The sequence below is a fragment of the Strix uralensis genome, chromosome 8 (assembly GCF_047716275.1).
Source record: "Strix uralensis isolate ZFMK-TIS-50842 chromosome 8, bStrUra1, whole genome shotgun sequence".
Lineage (NCBI taxonomy): Eukaryota > Metazoa > Chordata > Aves > Strigiformes > Strigidae > Strix > Strix uralensis.
This window is the reverse complement of record NC_133979.1, coordinates 8,858,591-8,884,167: the sequence shown is the minus strand read 5'-3', so window position 1 is coordinate 8,884,167 and position 25,577 is coordinate 8,858,591. Positions and strand designations below refer to the sequence as shown.

At 39.8% G+C, this 25,577-nt stretch overlaps 1 protein-coding gene across 4 annotated transcripts in view; it reads right to left on the bottom strand.

Moving 5' to 3' along the window:
- BEND5 (BEN domain containing 5) overlaps positions 1 to 25,577 on the bottom strand; it is a 970,982-nt gene that overhangs the window by 374,450 nt on the left and 570,955 nt on the right. Inside the window, exons 1-3 of one of the 4 annotated variants that reach the window (XM_074876089.1) lie at positions 17,635 to 18,064; positions 3,829 to 3,962; positions 1,801 to 2,170 (exon numbers count right to left, since the gene is read on the bottom strand). The exons of 1 other annotated variant lie outside the window; for it this stretch is intronic. In XM_074876089.1, coding sequence (XP_074732190.1) covers positions 1,801 to 2,170; positions 3,829 to 3,962; positions 17,635 to 17,851 — 721 coding nt within the window. In that variant the 5' untranslated portion in view covers positions 17,852 to 18,064. Of the gene's footprint in view, positions 1 to 1,794; positions 2,171 to 3,828; positions 3,963 to 17,634; positions 18,065 to 25,577 lie in introns of those variants that run through there. 2 more of the 4 variants (XM_074876088.1, XM_074876090.1) reach the window with 2 other exon arrangements.

The following is a 25,577-nucleotide window of genomic DNA, read 5'->3' as shown; positions in this document are numbered from 1 at the left end:
CAAATTGTACCTCTGTCATTCACTAAAAGTTCCATGCAAGTAATAACAACAAAGACTTTTTTGGAAGTTAAATTCATATTTGTCCAGGTATGTGATTAAAAGAACTTGTCTTCAATGTAATCAAGATTTATTTTCAGTTGTAAAACAGGTGCCAGACTGATACAATTGGAAATTCAAGCCCAGTATTTAGAGAAGATGCAGCATTTTTCCAAGAGGTTTTGTTTTCTGGTGTTTTTTTTTTTCTTTTTCTTCCAAGTTTTCTTGATTCGGCTCAAGTAAAAAACGCATCCCTTCTTTCTTAAAGCAAAAGAAATGAGACAGAATTCAGAAGCTGTCTTCATTTCATTGCTGGTCTCACCACTCAAATTGCTGTCAAGTCTACCAACTAAATTGGTATTTTACGCTGTTCAGCTCCATTGCCTGCTAACATCTGGCTGGTGCTCCATTCACATAAATTCCAGCTAACTACTTGCAGATGAAGAAACATCTTTCCATCCAAGGAAAATTTTAGAAAGCTCTGTGGAATCTACTGCCAACCACATTGTGTTTTTCAGACTGTGGAAACCTTGCCTATGTAGTTTTATTAAAAAAGTTAACTAGAATGTTTATAGTAAGTAATGACATTTTAATTATGCACAGTGTAACAATGATGAGCATTCACAATCAAACACCCAGTTTAAATCATCAGATGCTACTTTGAGAACCTGGCTCCAAACTTGTACGCACACCTTAACACATGCTACAGCACAGGCACATGCTCTCTCAGGTTCAGGTTTGTACGTGAATGTAACTCAGACCCACATGCAAATTGCATGCACTCGTTCAAGTCAAGTAGAAGAGCCAATATCCAATTTACATGCAGAAATTAAGTTTCCAGATACACAAAGGCAGACATAAGAAACAGCATGCTAAGTTTGGATGCACAAATTTTAACCAAGTTTCAGTCACCGAGCAAATCTTCCAACACAGCAGTACCACATTCTAATAGCAAATAAATATAAAATTAGTAAAATATTTGAAGGTATTCCAAGGGTACCATCTTCAATGAAAAGGATGAACTTTTTATTTTGTCTTTTTTCCCATTTATTCCAACATATTGATTAAATAATTCTTATAAACCAAAACAAATGAGCAATTGACTCAAGATATTTAAAATTTAAATCCAAATTACACAAACCTGCATTTTGTAACAAATTTTGATAAACGGGACACTAATATAAAAAGATTTTTAATTAGTCTTTAACAATCCATTATTTTTCAAATAGCATGGCTGTTTAAAGCCACTGCTAAGAAGACCAGTAATATATCACATTCTAATGAGCTACTAATGGGAAGAGGGGGCAAAAACCGGAAGGCAACACAGTCACTTACATAACAATAACCAAAATCCCTAACTGAAAAGAATAAAGTAGCTTTAGCCCAAATACTTATTCCACTGCCTCTTCTTTCTTTTTTTTTCTTTTTAAACTGGAACATATTGGTATATTTTGCAGATGACGCTTTATTATCTTTTTCAGCATATACTGGAAGGTCAGAGACTCTTTAAAATACAGCTGCTTAAAATGGAACTCTGATTCAACCATACCAGCACAAAGACCTCTACTATCATTAAAGAAAAACCCAGACGTACATAGCATACAAATTCGACACATATTGTACAGCCATAGCAGAAAACCCTTTTAACATTCAATGTCCAGTTTAACAACCACTGCTATTCTTCAAATACGTTTCCATTACTATTGATCACACTTGCAAAATTCATTAAAACTAGTCCCATTTAAGTCCAGCACTTACCACTACCTAGTCTTAGAAGCAGTACATCCTGGAGTCTCCTGTTCAAGTCTCTGAGCTCTTTCATTTCTGACACGAGTGCCCCATACTCCTTTAACTTCTTTGCCTGTTGCACAAGCTGTCTCCGCGTTCTCTCAAGCTCCTGTTGGATGTGTCTCATTTCTTCTTGTTGCTGTTGGTAACTCCTCAGCAATTCTTCATACAGAATCCGAGGAACTACAGCATCGTCCATGTTGTTCATGCCTTCCGAAGTCTCCATAAAAGCCTCCTCAGGGCTGGAAGTATTACTGAGACTCATCCCATTCTGTTTTTCAAGGCGAGCAACAACTGCTTCAATGCTTTTGTGTGTACCTTCACTTTGTTTCCTCCCATCTTGTCTCTGCATGTTACAATAAAAAAATAAATAAATTAGAAGAGCAGTAAGATTCAATAAAATTAAAATTCTACAGACTTGGGACCTGTTAATATTCTTGTTTTCAAAAAAAAAAAGCAAAAGTCTGCCTGCAAAAACGTTTTGCCTAACAGATTCTTGTGGATATACATCATAACTATCATGCACACATAATTCAGCTAAATGCATATACAGACTTCTGAGGCAGTTAAAGGCCTTTCTTTCTGCATTTGTGCAACAAAAGCTCAGTGCATATAGGTCACTTGATTCCATAGATAATTAATTTCTTTTTTAAAAAAAGCGGATCTGGATCTCTTTTCCTTTAAAGTTTAACCCTAACATTTATATTTCCGACAGCAATTGATTTTCTGATAAGAGAAAGACTCAACTATGGGCTACGTTAATCACCTGTAACTACATCAGAGATGAAAGCAGCATACCATACAAAGCTGTTTTGTGAACAGAGGGGTTGTCCTTCCCACACTTTGGGAGACAAAACCTTCTCTGACTATTCCTCTAGCACATTCACCTAACTGCCTGATGCAAATGACTGAATTAACACTATCAGCAAACACTGAAAGGGAATTGAAAACACAGAAATTGGAGACAGAATATATCATCCAGCCTCATCTCCCCCATCAACTGGTTCCTTCTATATTAGTACTGCACTGCAGAAGCTTCGTGTCCTTTGAACTCTCAGCAGAAATTTACCTTCAGTCATCTGAACAAACCCTACAAATTAAAGCACACCTCTTTTCTGGGGCCTGGATAGTGGTATGTGACAGTACAGGTAAAAGTCATTAAGTTTTATTGGCCAAATATGGAAAAAGCATTTGAACTTCCAAGCAACTGCAAGGAAAGCAAATGTAGCTCATAGGTTAGAGACAAGAAGCTGACACTATCAATTCCCATACCACAATATCCATGAGTAATGTGGCAGAAAATGAGATTATTTGATGTTACGCCTGCTCCACGCATGCTCAAAAAAAAGGCAAAAAGCTGGCCACCATAAAGAAATGTACTAGTATCATTCCTGCAGCTGCAGAACACATGAAGCCACAGAGCAGTATTTTATTCTGAATGTTGGCAGACTTTTAAAGAAATCATTTGATATAAAAAAATAAATATATTTACATAGTGGGTTTCTGGCATCTGGACCTAAAAAGGCAACTGGCAGTTATAGTGGAGGGATGCGGTCCTGTCAATTTGTCTTCTCACTCTCTGCTGTAGTTGGGAAGTCCCAGAGCACCCCTTCCAATTGCAAACAAGCAGCGCGCAACAGGTCACAAGTGCCACCGAGAACAGCTGCTTGACATTCACGTAACTGGTGACTTTTAAAGCGTTGTGGGCCAAAGTGGAAGAGCATTGTTCCAAAAAATCTCAAATGGCAATTAAACTGTGCAGACCGTATAAACAGGAAAACGTTCGATTGCACATAAATTAGGTTTTGAAAAACCCATACCCCACCCCCAATACACAATTTGACCCAATTTCACCAAACAGTGTTTTAAGGGGATCAAAAGCAGGCCTGGAATTCTTAAGCTATGACATCTGTATATGCCCCAAGCACTTCCAAAAAAAAAAAAAAAAAAGAAAAACAAAGAAAGGAAAGGAAAAAAAAGAAAAAAAAGGAAAGACTTCAGTACCTTACTGTGTCTAAGCTCCACATCTTCTTCCCCATAATCTGTAACCTCCCCAGCTTCTTCTACGTGATTGAGAGAGAGTTTGGGGATTTTAATTTTCTTCTGCATCACACTGTTCTCAAGGTCAGTTTTGTCCTCTAAAACGTATATTAGAAATAAAATTGTTACATTAATCAGTGTTCTTACTTCCAAATACTACATGACTTAGGCAAGACCAGTTTAAAAGAAAAACCAAAAACCTCCCATACTTCAATCCCCTCATAATACTATGATCAAATAAATCCATGGCGTAACTCAACTGATGCCCACTGACAATTCTAGGGGTTTCAACAGGGGATCAATCTGGCCAAACACAAGAATAAATATTGTAAAATGCCAAGCTAAATTCAAGTGAGTGATCAAAAGTGTCAGTGAGTAGCTTGTACTATCACTAAAATAAGAGTTAAAGATGCTGTAAATAAAACAACTTCTTAAAAACCATCTGTATTGCTTTAAATTTTGTTTACCAACACTATTTTAATATTCATAATCTGTTGCTGCAGCTCAAACTCTGCTTAGGTCTAAAGTGAAAATAAACTTGGTAATTCATCCTATATCTAACCATCATCTGTCAGCAGTACAGATCTATTTGCACACACAGCAGATTCTGCTGTTCTGCACAGTGCAGGGCTAGAAAAGGGGATGCTGTAGGGCAGGTTGAAAGGGCATTACAGGAAAGTTGCGTATGGACCAAATCTGTAACAAAATTACCATACGACCCCTATTTCTTTAGTTAATGGTACTAATCCTTTTCCTTTAGATACACAAAGCCAATAAATGCTTCTATTAATCTTTGAATCTCATTAAGAAAATGAATTAAAACATTTTCAAGTCTGAAACATTCTAACATATCTCAAAATAAAGTAGTTCAAAACATTATTCTGAAAATAAGTTTGAAATATTTTAGTATTCCTGAAAAGGTGCAGAGGGGACAGGGTATCAAGAGTATAGACTCCCCAAACGTGCCTTGAAATTGTAAAATTCCTGCAGAGCAAACAAGGTCTTAAAAGACTCCCAAGCCTGGCTACCTGTTCAAGACATTGACAAGGAGAAATGCTTTAAAGTCAGAAGCATATTTGTACACTGAAAACTTATGAGTAAGAAAACATTTTAAGTCTTCTTACCCACCTGCAAACTGTATTTCACAAAGTGTCCCATGAATATTTTTGAAAGTGCCAATGAGGATGGCATTTGTGAGTGCTTAGTTGCATTGACTTTTGCTTTCTCAAATTAGCATCTCTCCACAGGACCTCAAAATGGTTAGTGTTGACAGTGTAGGAAAAGGAAACAAAGGTAAATCACTGTTTAATGAGGAGCAAAGCATTCATTAGAAATGAATTACACAGATGAATGCAATTCATTTTGTTACAGATAGAAATGGATCTCTTGTAGGCAAATGGTGATATTGAAGCCTAAGGCTATGTAAAGAGAATAGGCACAGAACATGCAGAATAAGACATTAGACAACCTGAAATGAAATGCAGATGGTAGCAATAAATACTAAGACAGATGCAAAAAGAAACAGATAAACAACAAAAAACAGCTAGGCTTATTTTAGATCATTCTCCATTCCCCAGAGCATCACGGATGCTTATCCCAGTAAAACAAAAAGGCAATCCAACTGTTTCAGTTTTGAAAAATAACCCCCTACGTTTTCATTTATCTAGAAAACATAGGTTCATCAGAAAAGTGCAATAACCCAATTCTACTGTCAGAGAGCAGAGAAGAAAATAAGAGAGCCCTCCTTCGAAAAAAATACAAGTTTACAGACTAAAGGGCAAACAGATGGGTATTGGTAACTTCTTGGAAGGACAGAAATTTAAGAACAAGTAAATCCATATTGAATAAAAAAAAACCCCACACACCAATGACTTTTTCTGTGACTATATATTTTGAGGTATCTGATAGATTGAGGAATCCTTTGCTAAAATATGTTCTCACAATTCCTTAGAGGAAGAGCAGCACATGCATGCTGCAGAGCCAGCTTCTCTAGACTGCTCTGCCAAAATCATCTTCCAAAGAACGTGCAGATGAACTCCTTCTACATTTCAAGAATGCAGATCAGTTTCTACGCTCCGAAATAACCCTTGGCCTCACAACAAGATGGACACAATCCAATTACTTCACAGTTAAAAAAATTGTCTGCTGGCAACTAGCTGAGGTCACCAGTAGCTAGAACCCTATACAAACTGGAAATGGACACTAGCTGCCCTTCCCATGGCCAGAGAAAAGCAAGTCTTGAAACACTCGTGGAAAGGGCTCAGAGAGGAGTAAGTGCGTGTGCAGACTACAGTGGAAGTCAGCAAATACTTTCCAATGAATACAACAACATTAAAATAAAAACAATTTGGAAGAACAGAAATATTTATCTTTTGATTTGGGGTTTTTATTTTTAAGTCCATTTATAAAGGATCAGTGCATAAAATGTGTTCTTAACAACAGAAATGAAAGAAAATACTTAGTTTGGGGTCAAACAATGCAAGTCATCTGAATTCTTCATTCTCTTCACTCCCCTCCCAATTTCTCAGTTTGCCTGTAAAATTTATGTTTGCAAAACTTCACTGGTGGACTGAAGGTCCTCATAAATGCTTAGTTTGTACATCACTGGTGTGTAACAATCAACACAGTTCTCTTTCATGTTTGACAAATCTCTTCATTTGACTTTTTGATTTTACTGCTTATCCTGTAAATGAACCAGTAAGTTGAAGAAAGGAACCCTTCTCCCCACACAAAATTTGAAGAAACAATGGTGACAATGAGTTTATATAAGTTAAAGCTCGGGAACTTTTAATTTAGTCAATGAGCAAATAATTTCACATTCCTCTGCCTTCCAACAACAATACATATAATATTTTCTTACATATGCTCTGGTCTTTGTAGGCCTATTTATACTTAACACAATTCATCCAGTATGTCAGATATGAAAAGGCCTTTTGTTTCACTTTTTTTTTAAAAAAAGTGCATTTCTAACCTCTGTTGTCTTCTGCATTAACTGCAGATAGAGCCAGAAAAATCTCATTCTGAATTTGAGGCTAATGCTCAAGTACTGGCTCTTGTTCTGTAAATATTAATGGAATTTGGGACGGGGCGGGAGGGAGAGAGGGGAGACGAGGGGGAGGGGTAGGAGAAACATGAAAGTGCATTTGGAGCAGTTCTTCTTAGGACTCTCTGTTGTTGTGCCAGCCTACAAAAGACAGGTACAAAAGAACAATCCAGCAAAAAAGCAAAACACGCATGACTTTGAGGCAGAAGTAAACCAGGATATGAACCAAACGGCTGGACAAGCAGCAGTTCAGTGCCCGAAGCTACAGAACATGCGAAAAGAGAGAAGGGCAGCCCTAGAAACATTGTTGCTCAGAGCCTTGTTTTGTAATGACCCAAATAATTTCTCTGGACTTTGTCCCAGTCATTTAAACCTTGCTACGAGTTAAAAATTGTATCTTCCTTTAGGTGTCCACGGTGAGATTGTCATAAATTTGTATGTATTGTTTTTCCTATATATGGAATAAACAGTTCAGTGATACCAGCTACTGAGAACCAGCACTTAACACACCTAATTAGGTACTTGTAACAAAATATGCAGGGTAGAAGCACAATAAAAGAATGGACAGCATTGGTTCTTTCTGTTCTTTAAGAAGGGACTTTCTGGAAGACACATGTAAAATTAGGAAAAATTGCTTTTGGGCACACTAGCCATAATTCCAGACAGGGAACACTGTATTCTGTGATTTGATATACAGAATAAAGCATGCTGAAATAACTGTACTCCAGGAAAATGTCAGACTTGGAGACATCTTGCCAGTCAACTCCATAAGGTACTAAAGTACGGGGCTCAAGAGCCAGCACACATGATAGTATCTCTGCCCATACGGCCACATCCCAAAGTTGTTTGGGTAGTAAGAAGAAAATGAACTGCTGAAAAATTACAGAGTGGCTGGGAAGACACTTGGCCTCAGCAGTGCTTAAAGAAAGAAAAGCCAAAAAAGCAACCCTGCATTAGAGAATCTGTATCAACTAGCAAAGGATAAACTGCTCCTGGAATGTCTTCCTCAGTCAGGCCGTCGTTTCAGTGTCAGGATGGGTTGATCCAGGCCAAAAGGTAATAGCTTTAAGTCTAGAGTGGCAGGGAACTGAGGCAGACAAAGCAACTTTAACAGGGCAGGAAGCAAGTTGGTTGAATTCAAGTAAAAACATGTTCACGCTTTAAAACTGAAAACCCTATTGTGGGATGTAGAATAAAATTATGGAAATCTCAGTCTCCTTAAAACATTCCTTACTTCCTAATTTAGAAGTAAGGACTGAACAAACTAAACCCTTCAAAAAATAGTTCAAATGCTGATTTTTTTTTTTTTCCACCTTTGGAGTAAAAGCTGGAAAAATAGAGGAAGAGAGCTCTGCGCTCCAAATGGATGAGGGATGGCAGGTCTGGGATCAGTCCAAATAAGGGGCTTGGCAATGCTATAAATCTTACAGTAATAAAATGAAAGAACCTTGAGCAAAATTTGTCCTTCCCCTAAGCCTTCAAAAAAATTCCACCCCTTGTGAAAAACGATATACTGACAGATGAAAAAATTTACCATCACCCTTCCCATTTCCAGGCATATACCCAACACATATGGACACCACCTGTACAAGATTCCCCCCACACTGCTGCACTGAACTGCTCTACCACTGATTTAGCCAGGTTGCTTCTACAGAGCAGGTAACGTCACCTGCCGCGGCAGGTTGTGCATCAGTTACAGTTCATAAAGACACTTAAAAACCAAAGCAAAAAACCCACAACCCAAAGGCATACTTGGTGCTTCAAAGCGAATACACACACCAAGCACGACAGGGCATCGATTCCTAAGTGCCACTTAGACACAAATAAACAATAATCAATATTGCTGTGACTGAGAAGGAAAACAGCATGATAGTGCAAGAAAAAAAAAAAGGAAAAAAGCCACCTAGTTTATTTGAAACTGGAAAAAAAGAATTGGAAATTAGTTCCTTAGCTAACATTAAAGGAGGACTTTACCAGGAAGAACAGAAGAGATTTCAGAAAATGTAACGATCCTACAGGCTCAGAAGATTCAGCATACAGAGGAAGAAAAACTTGTCTCATATAAAGCATCTCTGAGCTAGCAGTACACTGAGACTAAGACCACTACCAAAGAAGAAGAAATTCAGAATGACAGTAACAGACAACACAGGGTAATGGACAGCAGTAGAAATGCAAAAGTTATTTGAAGAGGACAGGTGTCACCAAACTTGATGCAGCTAAAAGGAGGGGAGCTGTGCAAAAGAGGGGTCAACCAGGTGCTTGCACTGTCAGTTCAAGATTTGGATAGTATAATTTACTATATTGTTTAGCATTGTTTTGCAAACTACAGGAGAGCTTTGTTGGAAGGACAGAGAAAAAGACGATTACAAAAATAAACATAGGGCACAGTGAAAACACTCCATGGAAGTATATTTAGTTGGACAAAAAGGTAAAGCTGGGTGTAAGCAACAAAGCAGATGAAGTATAAGAGACAACAAGACTTTGGGCTGGGAATGACAGAAAAGATTAAGAGGACAAAAATGGAAGGAAAAAACAGTGAGCCATTCTAAGCATAAGCTAAAAAAGATTTCTGCTAAGGATGTTGGAAAGGGAAGCGGACAAAAATATTAAATGAGAAGTTAGGAATAAAAATGTAGAGCTGAGAGTTACCATCATCTGGGCTAGTATCGCTCCCCAAAATCTAAGAACTAAGTAGTCCTGCAGCACTTTCCCGGAAGAGAAAATGACAACAACACACAAACAAGTGACTAGAAGAATGTCTTCATAGCAAAAAGGAGAGTGAGCAAAGTAGTCAGGGAAGAACAACATATCAAGTAACACAGTGACAGGCAGGGCCAATAAGCATGTGTAGGTGAAGACATGCTCTTGAGGAACTAGCCAAAAAGGCTGTTAAATCTTGTGAAGTGAATTTCAATGAAGTGTAAAGAATAGGAAAGAGTGAAAATAATTCTTAATCATGGGAATAGGCAAGAGAGAAAGGTCTTAAACTACCACTTGACAGGTTTAAAGATGATGGGTAAGAAGGATGATGTGCCAGAAGCCTGAATCAAGACAGCTCACTGATGATGGAGAGAAAGCCACACCTGTTTTGTACAAAGGCACTAAAGGAGGAAGAGAAAATTAAGGAGCCAAACTCACAAAAGCAGAGGACATTATATAAACAACTTCTATGTCTTAAGTTCTGTCTGAAGTCCTACACCAAGACTGGCTCTCCCTCACTAATATTCAATGCAATAATACAAGTAAATTCATAGAACATGGACCTGCTGCTCTCACAAAACACAAATCTACCACACCAACTACTGAAGCAACAAACGTTGAGGTCTGAATGCACACTTTTTCCTCTAGTGGAACAACAGAGATATTCAGTTTAACACTGCTAGGAGTGAGAGTTACTGATACAGACCCCCATTTGTAGTCTGATTTCTAATGCATGTGAAGGCATTCAAATATTTTGTAACATTCTCCTTTTGCACATGCTCATTTATCAGCAGATTGTTGAGATTTACTATCAGCCCAGATCTAAGTCAGACCTGTACTGCAAGAAAAATATCTTATTTCTTAATTTCCATTATTAACATGAAATCTATTTCTTAATTCAAAAGGTAATACAAAGTCTCTTCAAAAATAATTAAGCAAAAGCAACATGGCTCAAAACTCATACAGCTAGAAATAATTACTCTTTTATCCATCAGCAAAAGTCTCCCTTCCATTTAACTTTCAGTGGTATTAGAAGAGTACTTGGCTGCAGTAGAAACCGATGGAGCTGGACAATCAAGTAAAGACAAGACATTATGCTGAGAAACAGGAAATCATGCTCTCTGCAAGACTGAGGACAGTTTTAATCCTGGAGCCAATATTTACTTAAATACTGACCTTGAATAACTCAACCTTTCCATCTTACAGTCCCCATCTACCCCACTGAAGTGTTGTGCAGATTTGTTAATATTTGTACAATACTCTGAACATGTCAAACACAAAGGTTTATAGCTATTATGGAACAACCCTCTTAATCCTTTCTGAAACAAATACAGTAATACAGTATTACCATTAAATTAAAAAGAACCCCGAAAACAAGTAGGATGTTAAAATGCTATCCTTTAAATCTTTCCTCTGTACCTACACACAAAATTCAACTATGGCAATTATTTTTCAAAAGTCTGAACATGATAAATATTTTACAAAAACCTACTTATAATAGAAGCTATTTTTTTCTTTAAAAGTTCAAAAGTTCATTTAAAGAGATTATCAATTTCAATGACAGCTACAATTTGACAATCTGGTTGCCCTGACCAGTTAGTCTGTATCATATTGTAAAGTTATATTAGGACCAAACCCTGATTATAATTTCACGATCACAAAGGCCACAGCCACAGAGATATTGCCTACCAGCTATTCAGCAGATAAAGCAGCAGCCTACAGGGAACACTCCAGGAAGCCTCCGCAACTATCTCTGCCCAAGGAATAAGCTTGCTTTGGAAATAGTGGGTAGATTTATGCATTTTTTAGTTTACGTACAAAAATTACAATGTGGTTCAGCCTCTACTATTTTAAAAGAGTTTCTTAAAAAAAAGCAAATAATTGACTGACTGGCACTTAGGCAATCCACTGGAAAAAAAAATGTTTTACTGTTCAATTATGAAAACAAAAACATTAACTTACATTTTTTCCCCCTTTTCACTCCCCTGCAAATTTTAGCATATTTTAATTAGTGAGTGTTAGTTACCATAGCTACCATAACCATACTATCTTTGAAGTCAAATTTATTAAAATCCTGAAATTCATACTTTTACTGTATCACAGTTAGGCTTATACAACATTTACAAGCACAACTGGTGTTATGTGGTGCAACATATGTACTAAGACCTAGAGAAATAACAACAGTGTAGGTCACCTGTATATCTTTATGTCCTAAAAATAAATGAGTGACTTGTGACTATTAAGGTGAAGCAAAAAGCAAATGTGACTGAGGAACAAGCAGGTCAGTTAAAAAGGGTTTAAGACCAAAAAAAAGATATTTATTTCCAGAATAAGCACAGTGATACGAGAAAAGAGAAGACTAAATGTAAGGGTAAAATCTTCTTACACAGATAAACCCCAGCTTTTTAAATTCCTTTTTACTGTCACTTTATCCTGCTGATGACATATAACCATCACCACTACAGTATCACAAGGTTTACTCCAAGCCACTACTTATCATCTACAATTTTAAAAGTTCCAAAATTTTTTGTTGCTGCCATTTAAGCTTTGCACAAATGTGCCATGTTAAGTCTTCAACGCTGAACAAACAAAAATGACACAAAAAACCCCCAAAATTGTGCCTTTGTATAAGCCCTTCATATCTGATATCTTCCTACAGTAGAATTTAGAAGGAAAAAAAAACCCAACACTCTTCATCTTAAAAGAGTTAAAAATAAACCAGAAATGGTTCAAACAAAAAATGAGTGTGAAATTTAGCTTTAAATATTCTTTATGAATACTGTATTCAGGACTATATTTAACAGTGTGATGTAGTTACTCTGTTACGCAAAATGATTTGGTGAACCTCTGCATACAGCCAGATCTTTCACCTGGTGAAAAGGTTAACAGCAGTAGCATGCCAGGTAAGTACGTAATGAAGTAAGCCATGCACCTCAAATGCCACAGTATAAAGTTAAAAAAAAAGAAAGAAATTTTTTAAAATTCATATTTTGAACAAGGTTACTTCAGCACTGCCTAGCCTGCTGGGCTTACTTTCACTGACCACAGAGGCAAGACCCGATGCACAGGTACAGCAGATAGACAGTACAGTCAGGAAGCGCTGGGCTTGCTGCTCAAAGGCAGTGATACACAAGCTCATCCACAGAAACTCCAGAGCTATCCCAGGAAAAAAGATCAAACAAATTAAGAAGAGCCTGTGAGGAACCACTATCACTACTGGAAGGTTTCCTACAGCCTCCTCCTGGCACTTCTTTACTCTGGGCAACACTTGAGATCACCCAAGAAGCAGTTGCAGGCGTTTTGCTTTTTTTCCTGGTGCCATTTCTCCCCAGGTCCCTGTCACATACCGTATGAGTTGCATATCATGACGGGGACAGACCTAGAGCTTTCTAGGAACAAAGAGTTAGCAAACGCTATCCCTACCACAATAGTTCATTCAGTCTACAGACTGCCCTGGGAAAGGAAACGCAACACACAGAGTATGTATGAACATGGGATGGAGCATGGGTACACAGCACCCACAGCTACAACCTGCTCTATGTACTCCAACTGCCCAAGCTGACTGAATAGCGCAAGGAGGAAAAAAAATGTACGTAGAAGCACAAGACTACAGAAATACCAATAAAAGCTTTAAGATAATGTTACATATCAAGACCACTTCCTGACCTAAATTCTGTATATTCTTGATGTAATCTAAGATCCCATCTTGTAAATTTTGACCTCTTCCAGCATTTGACAAAGGGTCTTTCCTCCATCAGCTATATCCATAGGGAAGAAGCCTGGTTCAACTTCTTAACAACCTAGCTCAAAACTCAGTCCAAGAAACATTTTAATTTAAAATTGTTCTGGGAACAGAGATTTTGCATCTTTCTGAAATACACAGCAGATTACCTCACCATGAGCTGTACAAGCTTTTGAAGATTTTAAAAACTGCCTAACCTATTTTAATAAGACATGGAGCATAGCATTTTATAAAGGGGCAAGAAAGAATATGGATGCACACAGGTATTAACACATCTGCTGTGGCAGCTAGAGGAATCACTGTGAGAATCCAATGAAGATATATTTGTTACCATCGTGTGGGTGGGAAATGTTGAGGGCAGCAGCTAGAGAGAACAATTATTTACTGTAGTCAGGAAAGAATGACTCCAATCACAAGATAATCACTATTAAGTTGTTAACAAACATAGCCTGAAGTAGTGAACTTTAAAAAGTCCCTGAACCTCAGTTCATTCTGCCTAACACTCATCACTTTAGCAAAGCAAGAAAGGGCTCCATTAGGGTCATCTAAGGATCATGCTAGCTCCTGTAAGGTGCATACGCTTATAGACAAAATTCTGCTAGTGACTATATTGAACAAGTGTGAAAAATTTGCAAGTGGCACACATATTTCAAGAAGAGGGACTAGAAAAACAGCTTTTCAGCATTTTGAGAGGAGGACAGCAAAGAACAAAAAGAAAGGATGTGAATGATCAGAAAGACAGACTCAAACTCTTCCTGAAAAGCTGTCTACTATTTTTCTGTGCTCAATAACATAGACCAGTTAACATGCCACCTCAAAAAAAACCTGCTATACAGTGAAACTCTAGACTGCTGAGCTATATTTTCAATTCAAGAGGTAAACAAAATTATTCCTTTATTACTACATAACATCAGTTGCCTGTTAACCAAATGCTGAACTTGTCATGGCACGAAACATTTTTTTAAATATGGCTCAAAGATCTACAACTGTCTTAGGGGGTTAACCTTTCTGGTTTGAGCCATGTCTTTGGCTAGCTTCTTCAAAAGTTGAAGGTTCCCAGCTGAACACGTAATACCACTATCAGCAGTTTCCAACCATACACACACAGACACAAGAAAAGCGTACAGCTGCTCAGAGTTCATCTATCACTCTGCTGTAATACTACTAGATATTATCTCTTACTTAAGTATTCAAAAGAAGACAGTATTTACCTCTTCAACATACCAAGTCTATCACAATTACTTGATGCTGTGAGCATGTCTACCACACTTCCTTTTTTTTTTTCTTTTTAAATTTGTGACACCTTTCCAGCAGTGCTCTCTCCTCTGCAGCAACAGTAAGTGTACAGGCTTCCAACCATCCAACCTCACCACAAAGAATCAAAGAATTGAAACTAGAAAGAAAAACCAAGTGGATCTGTTTCTCAGACTATGATTAACTCCCACTGCCTGGACAGTTTGATCATGAAAAAAATATATAAATAGGTACAACTTTGCTTACTTGAGCAGCCTTGTTAAATCACTGTAAGAAAATTGGGTGCCAGTCAAACTGTTAAAGAATACTGTGCAGGCAGGCTCAAAAAAAGACAGACATTTCCCCCCCCATTCTTTTTTGTTGTTCGTTTAATTTAATATCTGTACCATGACTTTGATCCTGAAGCCTGTTCCTAATGAGGAATCCTTGGACCAAAGCAGTAAACCCTAAAGTCACTGATGGGACATATTTACGCAGGTAAGGATTCCTTCAAAAAATTCAAAGTCAACTTTGTATATTTTACATATAAAAGGAACTTTATACACCTTATTTACCTCACTACTAAGGTAGACTGGAATCCTTTAGAATGAAAAGTTCTATACTAGTATGTGAAACATTACTGCAGACTTGTAAACTTATTTTTTAAACTAAATAAGCAGTTTGCATAACATCAGACTTGTAATGTTTGCCATAAAACATTCTCATAATCTGTAAAAATAGAGTTGGTCACTATAAACCGAAAATTGTGCTCAGATGTCTTCATCTAAGATCAACTTTTCTCCCCAAGGTTTTTAACCATTATAAAAGCAAACACTAATATGAAAACTGTGGGGAGAAAGTGACAACTTTAAAAGTAACCCTTTGTATACAACACATGTTGAATTCAATTAAGGTATTTTTACATGGTGCAGGGTGGAAAGAAGCACAGAAGTAAGGACTCATTTGGTGTTCAGGTGAAAAGTCTTCCAACCATGTAAATTACAGATCTAGTCAACTATATTGAGATGTGACAGATGTAATAAAGATATCTATATGTTTCTTTGTGTTCCTGGCTCAGCAGGAGAATTTTCTGTAGAAATTAAAATCTCTGGGGAGCAATTAGTGCAAATCACTAATACAGGTAACAAGTCTTGTTCTCTGGAGGAAACAGCATATATTGGTTTGTTCTGGTTCAAGAGAGATGAAAGAATGGAAACTGTAGAGAAGAACACTTCTCTTGGGTACATACAGACTCTGCCTGGAACAAGGGAACTGAGAAAGTAGGTGCACTTTCTGATGGAAAACTGAGGCAATCTGGTATAGGCTCAACATATGAGCAAAATGCCTATTACTAAGTATTTCTCTGAAACACTTTGGTTATGTTGGGATGAACATGAGGAACAGAAAGGGCGCTGCTGCTGCAGTTCCCCAGTGAGAAAGAGGAAGGTGAAGTCCAACTTGGGATGCCTTTGGGAAGAGTCCAAGACACTGCTGTCTTCCACGGATGTGACAGGTAACTTCAATAAATACATCATATACCAATTCTCTTCTGCTACAGATGGGACAGACAAAACACACACTGGCACAGGACAACAAAAACTTAGTGGGAGAATCCACTCCTCTAGTTGGCTATCTTACTGGTTCTCCTGAACTCCTGGAGTTGCAAATATTCAGAAATTGGAAAAGCTTTATAGGGCAATGACATACATGTTTGCCTGTTTCTTGTTCTTTCCCGGCATCTGTTTATGGCTACTATGAGAAACAGGATAATGGTAAAAGTCACTGTCCGAGTCAGGAACCAAATGGACCCCCACCAGGCTGAACTAGTTTAGGAACTGCTATTTTCAAAAATAAAAATAAAATTTAAAAAGAATAGTTTTATACAACTTCAACACCAAGTTACTCCGTTTAGAGATCAGAACTTGGCACTGCCTTCTCAAAACGATGCTAGACAGCAGAGTTTTTTAAGCCCATTCCATATTTGGGGAAACAGTCATACCCAGTGTTTCTCCCCAAGGGGAAAAGTCAGGATCAGAACCCAATCTCCTCTTTGTCACCCAGACTGACATTTCAAATAGTCCTTGTTGTCTTTCAACAGCCTACTGGGCAAGTCCACTCTAGCCAGTAATTTGCTACAAACAACATCAAACTTCCTTTCTATGTCAACCCTGACTATGGCAGCGTGTTTTCTGTGGCTGCGAGGAAACTACAGAAAGTCTTCAAGGCAACATACTGCCAAAGAGTCTTGATCTGGGGACACGCATAGCAGGAGTACTATCTCACAAGGGCTGAACTCATTTAAATGGCCAAAATATAGGTTTATTTCTTAATATACACTTTAATTGGCCCTCTTAGCTAGAGAGACATTCCTAAGTTAATCATGAAACAAACCAAATGTAGCAACACCAAGCTTAACAGGCATAGTATCTAAAGGTCTGGTTCCACTATTGCCTTCCAATTTGTGAGGTCACTTAAACTAACAAAGTGGATATAAAACAGTACCTCTCTAATTTGGCAACATGCTGCCAAACTGCAAAGGTATATAAATGACTCCATGCACTATAAATATACTGTGTATGAAAACCTTAACTTTTTTTTTTTTTTTTAAGTTTCTGATTTCACCCCCGCCGCTGTGTAACGCCGGGTACTTCCACGGGCTCACGGTTATTTCGGAAACCGTTCCGGAGGAGCACCGCGCCTCAGAGTTCACACGGGAGCGCGGCGCTGCCCGGCTGGGCACCCCCCCAGCGAGCCCTACCTGGGCCTGGGGCCGCCCAGGCCCCGCGGTGCTGCGAGAGAGGATGGGGAGGGTGGGAGGTGCCCCCCCCCCCCCCATCTTATCTCCGTCCTTCCCCCCCCCCCCCCCCGCGCCCCCCCCTCCCCGCCATGTGCCGCCCGGGCTCTGAGCATGTGTCGGCGCGATGCCGCCCCCTCCCCTCCCCCTCCTTCCCTCCCTCCCCCACCTCAGCGGGGAGGGGGCGGCATTTGGGGCTTCCCCTGGCCCAGCCTCCCCCTCCTCCTTCCCCCGCGGCCCGGCCCGGCCCGCCCTCACCTGCCAGCGCCAGGATCTGGGCCTTGTGGAGCAGCAGGCGGTCGCCCCACTCCCCGGGGCTCTCGTCGTCGTCCTCCGCCTCCTCGGGGTTGCGGTACACCGTGTAGACCTTCTGGTTGTCGAAGTCGAGCTGGGACGTGGGGCTGAAGTCCTGCACGCAGGAGACGGGCAGCGCGTAGCAGACGTTGTCCTCCAGGAACCGCACAAAGGCGTACATGGTGCGGCGGCGGGCGGGGCGGCCGCGCCGGTCCCGCGCTCCCCGCTCTGTTATTGTTCCTCAAAATCCGCCTCTGCGCTCGGCTGAGCTCGCCTGGCCGCGCCGCCAGCCGGGCAGCCGCCAGCTCCGGGCAGGCACGAGCAATCCAACGCGGAGCGACGCGAGCCGGGCTGCCGCGCGGCGAGGGGCGGGTGGGGGCCGGGGCCGGCGGGCCGCGGGAGGAGCAGCCCCCGCCTGGCTCCCCCCCGCGCCGGCCCGCCCGGGGCCCATGCGGAAACACCCCTTCCGGCGGCCCCGGGCGTGTCCCGACCCCTTGGCGGGGCGCAGGCTCGCCTCAGCTCGCCGGCCGGCAGGCCCGGGCCTGCCCCGGCTCCCCGGCCGCGGCCTCACACCCCCGCTGCGGAGGGCGGTGGGGCGGGCAGGTGCCTCCGGCTGAGAGGCTTTCGAGGGTACGGCCGGGCGGGGTGTCAGCTCGTAACTCGCCGGGCAGCCAGGTCGGAGGGACGGCTCCTGCCCCCCGGCCTCGGTCGTGGCATCGCTGGGCCTGGCGGGCTGACAGGATCCTGGCGAGGTGCCCTGCGGCCTCCATCGCCCAACTCGTCCACAGTGAAGGCACCGGGAAACTCTTTTTGCAAGTTAAAAACTCCTTACACCTGTTCCAGAGAAGGGTCCTCTCCCAGGGCTAGGGAGGTGGGTGCATGGGGACGTCTGCCCCTAGGCCAGGGCAGCACCAGCAAGTGCAGAGAGACTAGGTCAGAAGAGCTACGGCAGCATGAGAAGACCAGATCCTTCATAGTCAAACACCCCACACTCACCTGCCACATATCAACACAATCAACATCCATTTTCACCTGAAGGTTGTAATGAAGATAGTAATTTTCACCTGAAGGGTAATGCACAACCACCAGCACTCAGCGTTAGTGTCCCCTGGTGATGGCTGGGAGAGCACAAACCTTCCCTGTCCTCCCCCAAAACCAGCACCGAGGGTTGGGAACTTCCATGCAGGTGTGTAAGAACAAGGGTTAGAGGCAGTGCCCCTTTTAGCACAAACTGCCAAGCTTTTGGAGACACATACATACTGAGGACGGCTGTTTTGAGCTTCCTGTATGAAAAAATGTGGCAATGTTGCTTACGGTTCACAGCAAACGCTTACTCATGTTTCTAGTGCTGAGGTCTGCTTTACTCAGTCAGTCTTGGGAAGAGAACAATAACATGGAGAATTAATTAAAGGCAAAAAAAAAAAAAAATAGAATGAGTAACAAACAGCAAGAAAGGGGCATCACTGGTTTTGTTTGCAAAAAACAAAATGAAACCAAATTATATTCTCTTTTCTGGTTTGCATATCCCTAAGCGTTTGCAGTAGTATCTGTACCCATTACATTGAGTTTAACCACAGTGAACTTGTATTTTATAGTTATCTTTTATAGACTTCTTAGTACGTGGGCACAGACCACAAGCTGGAAAGCCTGAAGGAAAGTTTTGATTGAGCACTGGCACAAGTTGCCCAGAGAGCTTGTGGAGTTTCCATCCTTGGAGATAACTCAAAAGCCATCTGGACATGGTCCTGGGCAACCTGCTCCTGATGGCTCTGCTTTAGCAGGGGACTGGACAAGATGACCTCCCGAGGTCTCTTCCAACCCCAGCCATTCTCTGAATGTATCAGAAACCTACAGTTATGCCCAGCAGAAGCCTGTCTGTCTCTTAAGCAACACATGAAAACATAAGGAATGCATACAGGTATAGTTAAACCGATGTAAATGTTTCAGTAACAAGCTGTAAACTTCCCATACAATAATGGCAGCTTTATTATTTTAGCAATTACAGAGTTTTGCAAATACTTTCATTTAAGATTGGGGATTTAAATGGCAATACTTTATTGTTAACATAAAGTATTGCCAGACTGGTATGTAATTACAGGCAAATATAAGTCTGCTACAAAGTATGGATGACAAATGTATTCTAGTAGCTAGGCTGCAAGGGAAATGAAATTCCAGCAAAGATTGTGTTGCTGATCAAACAATAACAGCTGCTGTAGAACTCCTAGCTCCTCTACCTTGTGTTACAATGGAGGTAGAGGGAGCTGCAGAAAGACGACAGGACAGACTGATAGCTGGAATTACTCTGTCGACACTTAAAATTACGTGAAGGACAACTGTATCCCACTAATTTCAGTGGCTAGGGAGGGATTTGGTACACTGACTCTTACTGGGACTATATTTCCTCCACAGCTGAATTCTATTAGTAACATCTAAGACTGCTGTTGAGAAAAAGGAAGACAGAAAAAATGGAGGAACTGGAAATAACGGGGAAAATGAAGAGAAGCTAAGGACTCAAAAATTGTGTTGACTTGGAAGGTCAAAGATCTCTTCAGGTACCAAGGAGGCCTGGGTAATTTGCCCCAGTGAAAGAAAACGGACAGACTTCATGCAAAGGCAACTAGTGTAATAGTGGGGTTTTTTGTTTGGATTGTTTTTTGGGAAAAAGGAACACTCTGGTATTTGCAAGATTTTACATTTGAAGGTTCAATTACAGCAAAGGCTGTAAAGATCTTTGTATCGGCAGCAGAAAAAGGTCTCAGATCCATTAGAAAGGCTGTTTCACAGTTCTCCACTGAAGGACTTTTGGGGAACAGATTAAGGGTCAGGATGATAAATACGTGTTTACACTTGGTCCCTAGCACACACGTTGAGCCAGAAGGCATTATAATGCTAAAGAATTAGTAATGATCCCATACATTTCTCTTCTGCCTACAAGGAACAGTGTTAATTTCTGCCTTTAAAATGTATAAATAATCTGGCACTGGTTAGCTGTGAAGCTGAGGAAAAGATCCATTTAAGCACAGACTGAAACACAAGTATTGTCACTCCTTTCTTTTGGACCTTTCTCATTTCTACTAATGGTTAGCCAGCTGTTTTTAACACTGAGGCTAGCTTGAGGTTTAAAGATGTAGAACTGTTTTGAAGGTGTAGATTTTAAAACTCATTGTTAAGGGAATTACTGGATCCTCACCAGATTTAAATCCTCTAGCAAGTCCAGTCTTTTAGAAACAAGACAACCCTGCTGAGAAGTAGATTGTCATACTTTCAGAAAATAAATGAAGCCTCAGTTTAAAAAGTAAAAGTGTCACACCGAGAGTCAGGAAACCACAAAGCACAGTCCCAGCCCTTGTGGGACTCCTGAGTGGCTGTTTCCTGGAACACTACCTATATTTTGCTGCTGCTATTTTTCTTGAAAAGTAAAAAAAAGTGTTAAAACAGAAGCTGATGCCTGCTGTTTTGATGTACACTCTGTGTTTACACTTAAAGATACAAAATGAAAAGCTAATAGTACCAATAATAGTTACGCAGGTGCTAAATCTCTTTCACAGCTAAACATTAAAATTAGGCTCATCAGTCATATTACTTCCATGTTTAATACCAAACCCTCAAGGGACACCATATTGATTTTAAATCTACTGATGAAGAAATACCCATTTTCTTTTACCATTCAAGTGGAGGTGCTTCACTACTACCTGACTACTCAGCAATAACAGCACACTGGACTACTTCTAGGAATCCCTACACATTCAATATGCAGTTTAGAGAACTGTTGTTTACTTGTGAATTTATTTATCCTCCAAGTAGTGCATTTCTTACACAATTGTTTTCAAGCTCAAATATACCCTGAAGGAAAGTCATAGTCACAATTTTTTTAGGTAGCACTGTATTTTAACAATGGCATTTAAAGTCATAAAGCTTAAAGAATAACTCAAATAACAATGCGCAAGAACTGAAGACTGTTCAAAGGTTTATGTATGGACACGCATACAATCTACTCACAATCTGGTTAATTTTTACCAAGAATATGATCAATAGGGTGGTCCCAAGATACCTCTGTTCCATAGTGTCTAATTTTTTATCTTACAGTAAAGTGTAAGTTAGTCATTTCCAGGTGAAAATTATTCTTCCTCTGAACAAAGTCAAATACAGCTTCTAGGTGTTTTGAGATAGAGAGAGTGGTTGGAAGGGGGGAATCTACTAGCTAGACAAACAGAGCAGGGCAGGCATTTCACAGGGTTGTTCCCCTTTAGACTTTTAAATAATTTTTAACTGTCAAGACACTGCTGCTGCACTCTGCTGTCAGCGTCACAATGATTACATATAAAAATCAAACAAACAAAAAAGAGGTCCAGTTCCTGTATGATCCTAGAAGATGGATGAGAAAATATTTGTGTCCACATAAAATTTCCAAAGCATTCCAATACCAAGAGAACAGTATGGGAACCTAGATTACAAAGATAAATTCTTAAGATTTAATCTTTTGAAATCTATGGCCTTAAACCATCCTCAGAAGAGGAAAGGCATCACTGCAAAGCTATTTAGTCCCAATTCCTGAGAGTGACCTAACCTTTCTTTGGGCTGAAGATAATACTCAGTCATCTTTTACATTAAACTCTCACGTCCTAACAGAATATTCTTTCAAAGAAATTAAACCTAAGGAACACTTTATGGGTCCATTCGCATAGGAGACACTTATTTCCCAGCTGGTATATTCTGTAGCATGAAAACGTAATGATTAAGCCAAAGTGACCACTGGAGAAGGCACTTTCCTCACTGTTAATGACTGGCTGGAGAAACCAAGGGCCGAAGAAAAAGCCAGACAGTCATTAACTGCTGAAAATTCCTGACCTAAAGGTCACTATTACTATTATAAAAGTGGAAAATGAAAAAGTAATTATTTTCTTTGGGTTTTTATATGTATTGAAAAGATAAAATTCCAGTGTCTGTTGCTGTGGATACTGGTCTGCAAGATACTTATCTTTCCCATTCTGGCAGGCTATGCAATGGATAGATCTGGGACTGGCAACCCTTCAAGAATGTGTGCCAGACTGTATTTTCCTTTTCCAAATTACAGGTTAAACGTGCCCACAGAAAGTCAACAGGAATCAGGAGACGCTGCCAGTCAGTGCTATCTTGCCTCGGTGTGAGCAGTAATTCTCCCCACTCTCACCCAGTCTTTTGCTCAGCAGGAGCCAGAGGCTGGATTGTCTGGGAGCTGCAAATGACTCTCAAATCGTCATGACTTTCTGCTCCCACCCTGCTGTACACCATTCAAAATCTTGCTAAATACCATCTTCTCTACTCAGGCAGTATGCTGTTTTCCATGCTATAAACTTCTTGCCTGAGAGGAAAGTAGGAAAGACATTTCCTTTGTGCTGACTCGTATATGGACTCACCTTTAAAACATGTCCTTTTGGTACCACTGCCACTGTTTTTAAGAACTTCAAGAAGACAATATTGCTGTTGCAGCCCAGATGATCTTTACTGCTACTACCATCCACTGATGGCTTCAGCATATGTATTTTCACTCTATCTGGAAACTTTATTTGAGATTTTCCCTTTCCTTTTTTTAAACCAGACTTTTTCCTGGTTTTTGACAGACATTTTACTAATATGACTTTAAAAGTAGCTTCGTATACATAGATTTTACACCACTGCAAGAATTTGATTCCTTCTGTACCTTAGATGACAAAATGACTTTAATTTGGCAAGGACTAAGTCTTTCTGTAACCTTTGGGCTTCAGTGTAAAATACTATTTCTAGACACTGCCCGTGATTATGTTATGCTTTAGACAGAGCTTCTGAGTAAGACGGTATTAATGACCCTTTTTCATAATATTTCCATTTCGATTTTCTGTTCTCACATCTGTACAGCACTGATCTCTCTTGAACCAGCAATTATACCGACAGAGAAAAGATCCTGCAGCCCTTTTCTATATAGACATATTCTGCTTGAGAAGTTCACACAAGTAATATGGGATATGCACAGAAGAAAAGGAGGTCAACTACTACTGACTGCATTTTTTCCAGAATGGTACCTCCACATACTCACACTTCCACTTTCGTTCAGAAGCCTGATTTTAGTGGGAGACTGAACAGGAATCTAGAGATGGTTCTTGCTGTTTTGGAAGGTTCTTGACAATCAGCAGCAGCAGAAATGGGATTGTATAAGTAAGGACAGAGTCAAAACTGCTTAAAGAGAAATGCTTTCACACCCCAGTGCTTTTTAATTCATACTCTTGTCATACTCCTTCTAATCCCTTTCAGGACTGGCTATATTTCAGTATAAAGTGAGTTTTTAGAAAATATTCCCAGGAATTAGTGCTCACATCTCACCAATTCAGAAGAAAAGATAGACTTTTCTACTTCTAATGAAAGTCATAATCAGAGATGGACCAGCAGCTCTTCTGAGAACATCAACTAACATGAGCACGTAAAATCCTGTTGTGGAAGGTGAATGGGAGGTAACAGAGCAGGAATAACCCTTGGAATATTTCAGAAAAGTGCCTTCCTCAGCTTTTTCTTGTTAATAATCATATTTAAATTAAAAGAACATAATTCTTTAGAGTTGGCAACCTGAATGCTGAAACTACTGGAAACAGAAATTGCAAGTGCTTACTGATATAAAAACCTTCTCTATACTCTGAGAACCTCTCCACTCCTACTAAAACCAGACATCTTTATAATTTATGAGTTACAAATGAAGTTGCATCTGGTCTGTGCTTGTAGGTGAATTTTAAAAAAGCCAACCACACACAACAAGCAACTGTTAACTGGAGGGAGTTGTTGTCACCCAACTCACCAAAATTCATACCATGGGATAGCTGATAGACCCCACCAGGAATTCTTCTAGTTCTTCAAGGAAGAGTTAACTCCTCTTATCTCACACAGCATAGAAAACTGGCATTCCTCCTTGCCCCACTTATGAGGAAGGTGTTCCCTCAAAATAGAAAAAGGCATAGGAAACTGATAACCCAAGAAGTGTTTGAAACCTCAAGGGGCTTCATGCTTTTCTAGTATTTTCCACAAACGCCTGAGCAACATCTATTGTGCAATAATATTTGACATTCAGGGGAATCAGGATCTTTTTCAAAGTGTGATCAGAAAGGAGGGCCTTTCATAGGCTGTCACAGTATTCCTCATAACAAAGGAAGCTTTGTTTCATAAAGAAATATCTTGTACTAGAATACCCTAGGGAAACTACAGTTTTGGTTTTTTTAAACAAAGACGGGAATTTTTGAGTTCGAGGTTCCCTTTAAGTACTCTTCTAACATGAATACATTTAAGGATGCTCTATCAAGTTCATGCATGAAATGTCATCCAGCCGTTAGTATATTTCTATGCAAATACAGCTGTGAAAGCTAATAACCGAAATCTGCATTTTTTTCACATTTCCAGTGTACTATACAACTTCTCATTCTTTCCTGTTTTTTAACTCACATTAGCCTCTTGTATCAATAAAACAAAGCTCAGGTTATATTGCCTCCTGCTTAAATTCTCTACAAACATCAAAGCTGGACATTTGAATAAGCAATTTAATGTATACATTTTTATTCAGCTCAATATACTGATATTCTCCTGGTAGGAATAAGAATTCTGCAAGATGACTGCAGAGAAACACACCATTCAGAATATGAATTGGAACATTCTTGCAATGCTTTTCAGTGAGGATGGTGTGATATTAAGATTAGATCCTGCATATAATCAAATTTTGATGCTTGTACACACAGTCTGGTATTTCTTTTCCTTTATAAGGTTTGTATGCAAAAACACAGCAATCCAATATTTTGAACATACACCGTCTGCAGATACTACACAGTCCAAACTGATGAAAAAATAATGTCAATGAAAATAAGAAACTGTCTGGGGCACTGCAGCATACAGACTTTGTTGAATTCATCGTAACT